Here is a 10,646-nt window from a genome sequence, read left to right as displayed (position 1 = left end):
ACATCTACATGTCAATAGTCACTTATGGTTATAGCTCCACCAGCTGACAACAGGAAGTGACATGTTTACACTGATTATGCAATGTCTGATCTGTCCCAAACTTCACATGATTAATAAGAGTCCTGGACTGAATACATCTACATGTCAATAGTCACTTATGGTTATAGCGCCACCAGCTGACAACAGGAAGTGACATGTTTACACTGATTATGCAATGACCGATCTTTCCCTAACTTTACATGATTAATAAGAGTCCTGGACTGAACACATCTACATGTCAATAGTCACCAGTGTTGGGCAAGTTACTAAAAAATTAGTAATTCGTTACAGTTACTAATTACTTCTTTTAAAAGTAACTGAATTACTCTACCGGTTACTGTATATCAAAAGTAATTAGTTACTTAGAAAAGTAACTTTTAAGTTACTTTTATGTCTGCTTTTTAAATGTAAATATGAACAGTACTGAACAGTCAAACAGTAAAATGATATGGATGGGCTATTTTACACGTAAGACTCTAATATATCACATACTGTAGGAGCCTATTTTGCTTTAGATTCAACCTTTGAATATTTTTGTTAGAAATTATCTTAATATGTAAACTTAGTTTATTTATGTATATCATTTAGACCATTTAGACAAATATTCTGCATGTTTACAAAAATATAAAATGTGTTAAAATTGTGTAGTGTCTCTTTAAAAATTTGGAGACAATTGTGTCAACATGTCAAATTTTGTAAAATAAATAATAATTTTTCTGATTTCATATTTATTTTATTAAGTTAGAAACGTCTCCGCTGTGTCCTGCTGACAGGCACGTTGCGCGTGCAGCAGATGAGGCAAATTATGGGTCCTCCGAAGGTTAGACCGTCTCATTTCAGTTCTCTTCGCGAACTTCTGAGCGCCTTGAATGGCCGAGTGCTCACCTTTTATTGCATGCTTAGTAGGGTGCAGCCCTTGAATTGGAACACAGCTTGTGAAGCTTGCCGCAGGGACTGCGCTCTTTGGTCATATATTGTTTGTTTTCTGTTGGATTTAAATGATACACAGGATTAAAGGAAGATATTTATTCAGAAAACGGAGTAGGCTACGTGGATTGTTTTGTCGGACGGACACAGAGCGAGTGGATTGTTTTGTCAGACGGACACAGAGCGAGTGGATTTTTTGTTCGGATATGGAGAGACTGAAACTAAAACTAAAAGCGAGCTCACACATACTATGGAGTTTTAACACGGGTGTACAGCGCAGTGTGAATATTTTAGTGGAAACAACAATCGCGGATCGTTCTCTTCCATGAAGCTGATGTAAACATCTAAGAATATATGAACATTTCTTAGATTTATTACCTTTGTGGACTACAAATGCAAGTTGATGTCATACTGCGATTGCTTGGTGAAGATAATTTACAAACATGAGACCGGATGGATTAAGACTTGCGCACAATTTTTAAACAAAGGTATGTTGTCCCGTTTAGATTTTTCATGTTCATTCTATATGCACTGTCAGCTATGATGAAGTGTAATGAATCATTGCGCCGCCAACTACGGTCCTGCGACGTCAGATATGTCTTGTCTATTTTTTACAAAATAGAGTAACGCGAGTAACGAACTCATTTAAATTTCAGTAATTGTAATTGCGTTACTTGATTTAAAAAAATAGTGGAGTTACAGTAACGCGTTACTCCCATCACTGATAGTCACTTATGATGCCAATAGTCAGTTACGGTCATAGCACCACCAGCTGGTAACAGGAAGTAACATGTTTACAATGATAATGCAATGTCGGATTTGTCCCAAACTTCACATGATTGATAAGAGTCCTGGACAGAACACATCTACGTGCCAATATTTACATGTAGTCACTCATACTCACACACACACTCGCTCACTCACTGTCTCTCTCTCTCTCTCTCTCATGCTATCTTACACGATGCTGTCATTTGTAATTAGCAACAGGAAATGTGGCACATTATACTACACTTTCAAATGGTTCACCTATGTTTACATGCTTAAATGCCTATTTACTACTGTTCCCTTTAATTCTTATGCCACGGCGTGGCGGTGTCAGGTGTGCGAGGGCCCTTCCATCACTGCTTGCAGTTTTAATTCTTAATGTATTTGTCCAGTAATTACAATGAGAAAAGTTGAGTCTTCATGTGTGTTGTGTGTGTTTTCAAGTGACTACAGCTTTTTTATGGCCTAGATTCAAATCAAAATTACCTTTTTGTCTTGGTCCAAATTAGTCTCTTAGCACACAGGGAAACAACCACATTTTGCATTAGGCAAGACTTGTATTTAGGTAAATAGCTTTTCAAATATGTTAGACCATTTTTATTTACAGAAATCCTGTAAATAGAGTAATGTTCACATACATGTGTATAATTTATAAGAAAATATGAGTATGCTTTAACCAGTCAGCACATTGTGCTATGTGTAGTTTATGTTATGTTTGATTGTGGTTGTTTATGGATGTTTGTATATTGTGTGAGCCTTTTATAGCTTATGGATGTTTGTTTATTGTGTGTTTTTTTATATTTGGACTTCGAGTCTGTCAATAAAGATAACTAACTTTATCATGATATGTGATTAATCTGGCCTTTGTGAGTGAGTTTCTTGTCTTTACTTTAACAGTAAGAAAATATGTTTTTGCAAATCTGAATAAATAAGAAATGTAATTTTCAATTATTGCAAGGCTTTTTCGTTAAGGCTCTATAAATTCCAACTGGGGTTAAAAACTGGCAAGAAGCAAAACAACACCAGGAAACATTATATAATAAATATAATAATAAATAAATATAATAATAATAATAATAAATCTTTATTTGAACATGCAGTTAGCTACATATATGATTTATTGCAGTGCATGCAAATAATGCAGCAAAATACACTACAAAACAAGAGATGAACTATCGCAACAACAAAAAAACAATGAGGAGAAATACGTGCTCTTTCCGTGCTTTAGTTTGCTGTTTAGCATTATAGGCTAAATAGCAAAAATGATATTGTATAGCCATGAAAAAGTGTTCTTACAAAACGCACATGCAAAGCATTTTAACCTATTATGTGACGAATGTAAACAATTGTGCATCTAAACAAGGCATATGATCATTCGGCTTTATTACCTTATAGAAATAATATATCAAAAAAGAGGTGGAAAACACACAAGAATTTGCAATCCAATCGCTGGTTCCAAAGCGGAGCGAACCTATGAATATGCATGTATGCCCCGCCCATTGGGACAGTTTTTCACGGGGACAGAATTTCACACAACACCGGACTCTTTGGTGTTTTGAGTCTGTTTGATGATAGCCTACTTTGTCAAGTCCTCAAACTTTAAACTTCGCAAGTCCTCAAACTTCGCTTAGATTTGGGGTTAGTATATAATATTTCGTTTTACTCTTGTAGATAAAATGTTACTTTTACTCCAAAGTTACTGAATACATGAAAACCAATAAATGTCAATTAAAGAAATTGTACACATGATTCTACATATTTCTTATATATATATACAGAATATAAGTTTAGCTTGTTGTGGATATTTCCTAATTATAAGCCTTCTGTATAATTATGACAAAATGAAAAATACAAAACACACATGTCTTAATTAAGATAATTTAAATAAACGAATATCCGAATATTCGTTCTTTATGAGCTTAAATATTCGAATGGTAAATTACTGGAAAATGCCCATCCCTACCCAATACTGATTTTATGGATTAAGAACTTTTTACATAGACCACAACAGGTGTGTGTGAACCATTCTAAATTAGTTCTCACAATCATTTTCCAATGGCATGTGCATGTTATTCATAGAACGAATGTGTGAACCAAAAACATACGTAAGCCTCTCAAATCCATTACAAGTGGCAAGAATGGCTTATATTTCCAAAAACCTTCAACAATCTGACAATCAAAAGTATGCTCTGATCAGACCCTGACGTGGCGCTAAGCACTTTTCGACCCTTTTTATAAATATGAATATTACTGTTTTTTTTTTGCATATGCACACTTTATAAATGAGACCCCTGGCGTGGTGTTGTTGTCTGAGGAAAGGAAGAAGACCATCTTGATTGAATTTACAGATCCATTAGAAGAAGGAAAGTGTTAATTACCAAGATCTCTTGCAACAATGCAAAGAGAAAGGATGGCAGGTATGACTGTTGCTAGTTGATGTCAACTTTAAAGGATTCCTTACTAAGTCAGTGTGAAGAATGTTTATAGCCTTTAAATTGACAGAAAAGAAGAGAAAGTCCACAGTTTGTAAGCTGAAGGAGGCAACAGAAAAGGCTCTTATATGGAACAAGAAAGAGGAGTGAAAGCCTAACACCAGGGAAGAAGATGTGACTTGGCCACTTCTCCTGACCCCCCACTCTTGACCAAGGGTGTCATGGTTCAATGTCGCAACATCCAATGAACATTGGACACCATCCAACAACATCAACAGAAGGTTAATGTATGAGACGCTTTTTTTAGATCCAAACCCAGACAGCAGATAACTCCAGCTTATGTTCAGCAATTGTGTGCTATTGTTGGACACATGGTCATGGAGAAACGGCTTACTAAATCACACTGACCTCAGAATTTGTTCAAATTATTTTAATTATTAGATGAAATAATATTTAATAGTAACCAATTAATAAGTAATTAAAAACACTCATTTAGGATATAATGAAAGGAAGGTATAGTAATTTAAAATGATAAAATGAACATTTCACAGGTAATCACCATCACAGCAGAGAGATTTATCTGCTCCTACAAGACAGAGACAATTCTGATTACTTACATGTTATTGAATCCACGTTTTACTCTTGTAGATAAAATGTTACTTTTACTCCAAAGTTACTGAATACATGAAAACCAATAAATGTCAATTAAAGAAATTGTACACATGATTCTACATATTTCTTATAACATTTAAAAACCTTTTTTCAGTGAGTTCTTGACAAAAGCATTGAAAACGCTGAATAAATTTACATTGTTTCTGTCTCTGTCTTCCTAAACAGGATTTGTTTCTAAAAAGGCTAACATTTTGTAAGCTGAAATTACTTTTGTTTAGCACTTCTTATGTTTTTGTTCCCCACTGATTAATCATTTTGCTGTTTTCTTCACCTATGTAAGTGTATAATATTTCCTGGTCCTTTTATGTGTAAGTTCAGAAATTCACAACAAATTCTTATTTCTAACTAAAATATAATTCCAAAATCAATATAAAAAATGTACTGTTTCTATACAAACTGTCACTGCCAATCCTCATGAATGTCCTTTAAAAAAAATTGTTTCATTCATACTTTGATAATCAGGTGTAGAGTACAGTGCTCAATTTGGACTGAAAGAAGAAAGTAACTGGGAAAATTTTGTCAAGATCCTCTTGTTTAAGGAATTTCACATCAGATATCACAACACATATTTTTTAGAAATATTTATCTAAACTCTCGATTGCGTCCTCTTTTGTGTGTTTTTTCCATTCATCTAGAATCTTGTCCTGGAATTTTCTCCCATGGTACATTTCTAGATCTTTCTGGAATCTGCACACAAACCACTTCCAATAGGGCATCAGTGAGAAGTCAGGGGTGATGCTCCATTTTGCATAAACTGCTCCTGCTGTTCTGTATTTTTTAAAAGAAATCCACTTATTTGAGGATTTAAAAGTTTTTGAACTTGACACTACAGCTGAGCAAAGATCTGTACAGAGATTCTGTGTTTTTTCATAATAAAATCCATTTATTCCGTCTACTCTATGGAAAGGGACACTGTGATCTTCATCATGGTTTTCTATTGTGTTGGTGCAGGTGGCTTTACAGATTGGACACTGAACCCAACAGCACTGACATAAGTGATCAATCAGAATCTGATCTGGTCTGTAGTTGAGATCCAGTTTTTTATCAAATATATCTGTGCTGAACTCTCTGCTGATGTCAGATATTATAGATGGAAGTTCTTTTCTTATCACATTTTCTAGGAGTTTATAGTCATCAACATCATCATGATTCACTCCACTGAAGTCCTTCACAGAGAATATCAGAACATCTGAGAGCTTCTGTGTGAAAAACATCAACCACAAATCAACATCTCCACTCTTCACTTTAACATCTTCAGTAGATTCATGAGCTGCTGTCAGGATCTTCTGCTGCAGGACTTCAATGTTGTACTTCATCTTGGGTTTAACACTGATACTGAACTTATCACTGATGAATTGATGGACTTCATCTCTAATGAAATCCTTGAAGTGATCTTTTGGATTATGAATGTAGTCATTGAATGCTGAGAAGTTCTCCTCTTCTGCCAGTCTTTTCAGGATGTGTTTTTCCATATTTGATTTGTTTCCATTCAGTGATGGACAGTTTGATCTGATTTCATTTGCTAAATCTCTGGCAATGTTTTTATAGACACTCTGTTCAATGGATCTCTTCAGTTTCTGACAGATGATCTCACCAAAAATAGCAGTTGATGTTGCTCCTCGACAGTATTTCTGGAAAATACTATAGTATTCATCTCTCTTCTTCTCAAAATAGAAAACAGGATCATTGACTTCTCTGAACATTCTGAGTTGATCTATGAATGTCTTTTCTGCTCTCTTAAATATAGAAAATACCAAATCTATAAAGAATCCCTTCTTGAGCACATATTTCATTGGCTTTTCCTCATATTCTTTTATTCTTGTGTTGATGTAATCTGTGAGTTGTTGAATGTAGCTGATGTTGTAGCCCAGCTTTGAAAAATTACATGAATTGATCATCTTGTCTGTTTGCTGAGCAACATCTGTAATCCAGTTTGTTATTTGTGTTTCATCTTCTTTAGAAAGAATAAAACCAAGATTATCTTTTGCTGCTTTGTACACTTTTTTAACCGGTCCTATAATTCCACTGGATTTCTTAACTCTTACGTAATCTAAATAGCTTGAAACAGAAAAAATATCTGTGTTCTCTCTTATTTGTTCTACATTGAGACTTCCATAGATGTCACTCAGGAGGTTTTTCACATCTCTCAGTATGTCAATGTCTTTAATTTGAGAAGTATCTTTGATGATCTTCTTCAAACACTCGCCCCAGAACAAATCAAACTCTCTCTTTAGTATATCTTCATTATTTGTTTTGTCTTTGAGTTTTAATGCAAGTTCTTTACTCTTTTCTAAGAGAGTGTTTTCATGTTGTGTTCTCTGAGCATCAATCTTTCTCTTCAGGTCTCGCTGCTCAAGAATCACATTTAATTTCCTCTTTGTTTCTCTTACTATATTCTCCTGAAGTTCTTTGATTTTTATTTCAAATGATGTTTTCCACTGAATCAGTATACTTTTATCTGTGTCTTTCTCAAAGAAATCTGACATTGAGTTATTCACTTCTTTGGTTTTCTCCATCAGTTCTTTTTGAAAATCTGTTTCCTCAATCTCATAAATTGCTTCATTTTCTATTTGGTTTTGTAGTTTGTTCTCAATTTCCAGCATAGCACTGCGAAGAGTCCAGGTCCACTTGCTGTATTCTGTCTCCAGTCTCCTGTATGCTGAAATCTCCAGAGAATTTCTGAAGCTGAACACAAATTGTTCACTCAGTAAAGCCTCCCAGAGATCTTTAATTCTCTCACGCAGGTGTGTCAGCTTCATACCATCTGATTTTGAGGCTTGTGAAACAATAATTTCTTTTAGTTCTTGAATATTTTCACAGTAGTTTGGATTTGGTGGTGCCATTGGTGGGCTTCCCTCCCACAGCTGAGCAAAATACTTCACATCTTTCTGTACATCAAAATTAATGACATCACTGAAGCATTCAGCATCAGAGTCTTCCTCTTTAGCAGCGAGTTTTGTCATCTCATCCAGTGTCTGCAGCAGTCGTCTCCTTCCCTCCATGTTTTTCTCTCCAGCTGTGACGTCTGAAACGTTCTGATGTACAAACATGCAGCTGGGATTCAGTTTGACCTTCTTCATCCTCAGAATGGCCTGAACAACAATCTGTAGAATATCCTGCATCTCAGCTGGGTTTTCTCCAAAGATGTTGATCAATGTCAGCTGTCCAAGACCAACAACAAATGTGGCCAATTCATTGTCATGATGTCTTGTGGATTTTCCAGCCAGTTCTAGAGCCCGAAGACCCTCTGTATCAACAACCAGAATAAAGTCAAACTTCATCTGATCTTTCATCTCCTCTGATACTCTGATCAGCTGCATGAAAGCTCCTCTGGTACACTGGCCAGCACTGACTGCAAACTGAAGTCCAAACATGGCATTCAGCATGGTGGATTTCCCAGAGCTCTGAAGTCCTAAAACTGACAGCACAAAGACTCTCTGGTCTCCCAGTTTCTGTATGAGTTCATCTAGAACAGCAGTGATCCAGATCAGAGGAACATGAGCAGCATCTCCATCCATCAGCTCCAGTGGAAATCCACAGATCATCATCTCTGCTGCAAGACTCGGGAGAGAAGAGAATTCAAACTTCAGATCTGTCTTATTCTTCTTCACAGATGAACATGATTCATAAATCTGACCGATCTCTCTTATGATGTGCTCCAAACCAAACGTTGCTGCTTGAAGTTCCTTAGATATTTGCTCAAGTTCTGTTTGTTTGGCTTTGAATTGTTCAGAGTTCTCTTTTTCCTTTAGTTTTGATACTTCTGACCACTTTTCGTTATATTTGTGATGTAGAGCAGTAAGATCAACTGAAGTAAATTTATCCAGGAGGATTTTGAGCCATTTGAGAAGATATATGTTCACGTGTTCATTGTATAAGTCCATTTGTTCAATAAAGATCTTTATAAACTTACTCATGTGAAGTTCATGTTGTCTTTCACGAATTTTCTTCATTTCTGTTTGTTTTCTGCTTATTTCTTGTTCTATGTCATTCTCTTGAGGTTGATGAAGTTCTTTGTTCTTCTGACACCACTGATGCCAGAGTTCACCCTGACAGGGCAGAAATGATTCTTTGATTTCTCTCAGATTTTTATTCTCCAGTAAACTCATCATCTGCTGTGCTGCTTCTCTTCCTCTCCTGCAGTCTTCATCATCTTCCTCATCTACTCTGATGTGTTGATCTGAGTGTTTGGACAAATCTTCAAGTCTGAACATGGAAGCTGATGATGAAGATGAGAGACAATCATTTATAGCTCTTCTGAGTTCTTTAGATACATCTGACTGATTTCTGTCTTTCAAACCAATTTTATATTTTTCCTTCCGTGTCTGAATGACAGCAGATTCATCCTCAGAAAAGAGACAAATAAGTGGCTTTTTGTCTTTGTACAGGTTTTGAATCTGTATTGCGTTTTTGTCCTTTTTGTCGATCTGTGACAGAAGAACAACATTGACTGAAGACATTTCAGTGAGAATCTGCAGTTGTTTCTCATGGACTCCTGCATCACCATGAAGATTACAGAAGGCAACACAGTTATTAAATTTATCTGTGTCTTTTCCAGATGGGCAGAACCAGGCGATCTCCACCACTCCATCCATCAGTAGTCTGGTTCTGCTGCTGCCTGGACAGTTTCTGTGGAAGAACGTGTTGTGTTTCTCATTGATCAGATTGTTCATCAGCTGAGACTTGGATGAAGACACAGAACCGAACCTGAAGAACGACACCATTGGAGTTTCTGCTTTGTACACTGGCTCTTCTTTACTGATGATGTCATTGTTAGTATTTCTCATCTTCCAGCTCTTGTTGATTTGTCTGAATGTCCAGAAAGGAAACTCAATCTGTTGTGTGAATGGATGAGGAACAAGAAGAGGAAGAGCAAACTGACACTGTGAGAGTTTAGTTACCATCAGCTGCTTTAGTAAACTATCAACACAATGAAACACAGCCATCTGAACATCCATCAGGTGAACAGAGTTTGTTTTTCTTATCACATTATTAGAAAAAGATACTTCTTCAAAAAAATCTCCCCCATTTTCAGATGTATCTTTGTCTGTTTGTTGTGTGTGATGTTGTTCATTGGTCTCATTAATATCAATGTATCTTGCTCTGTAGTTCATCATCAGTAGTTTCTGTAGATAATTCTTCACCAGCTCTTCTTCATCACAAGACTCACAAGACTGTAATGAATGTGTAGATATCTGAAGAACATCTGGAGCTCTCAGTTTCTTGTAGATGTTGTTTTTAAGTTGAAGCCTTTGAAATAGATGCCGCGTTTGTTTCTTTGTGTAAAAGACCTGGGCCCTCTTTTGTTCAACATCCGTTTGCTGTTTCCTGTAAAATAAAATTTGGTATTTTATGTTGCAGAGACTTTGTCTAATAGGCCTACTTAGTGCTTAGCAACCTTACTTTTTAGGATGTGTTCACACAATGTGTTGTTGTTTTTGGATGTTATTGGAATTAAGACATTTTACTTACATTTTACGGATTTTGTTTGGCATTTTACCGTTTTTTATTAATTTTTTTACAGTGTGACAGTATTCTCACTTCTCAAGTACATTCTGCCTATTCTTTCTATTTAGAGTAGGCAAGGATAATCGAATCTGCAATTTTGTATGCCAATCACATTACTCTAGTTAAAGTAATATTCTAAAATTAAATCATACTCGCACAAAACTGGCAGAAGACTCCCCCCGTGGTTATTATCTCTGAGCTAAGTTTAAGCACGCATATCTCTTCTTGTCTTTTTAAAATGTATTAATACAATTTGGTTGTTTGCGATTACCAGTTTGCCAGCGGCACCATCCCATTCACGTA

General features: G+C 35.9%; 1 protein-coding gene across 1 annotated transcript in view; it reads right to left on the bottom strand.

Annotated features, from left to right (window-relative positions):
• Window positions 1–4,298: 4,298 nt before the first annotated feature.
• LOC129436748 (interferon-induced very large GTPase 1-like) overlaps window positions 4,299–10,646 on the bottom strand; it is a 63,658-nt gene continuing 57,310 nt past the window's right edge. The window contains exon 5 of the mRNA XM_073865160.1: window positions 4,299–10,163. Coding sequence (XP_073721261.1) covers window positions 5,408–10,163 — 4,756 coding nt within the window. The 3' untranslated portion in view covers window positions 4,299–5,407. The remainder of the gene's footprint in view (window positions 10,164–10,646) is intronic.

This window comes from Misgurnus anguillicaudatus, unplaced genomic scaffold (assembly GCF_027580225.2).
Source record: "Misgurnus anguillicaudatus unplaced genomic scaffold, ASM2758022v2 HiC_scaffold_29, whole genome shotgun sequence".
NCBI lineage: Eukaryota > Metazoa > Chordata > Actinopteri > Cypriniformes > Cobitidae > Misgurnus > Misgurnus anguillicaudatus.
The sequence above is the reverse complement of the archived record's forward strand: the minus strand, read 5'-3'. Positions and strand labels throughout refer to the sequence as shown.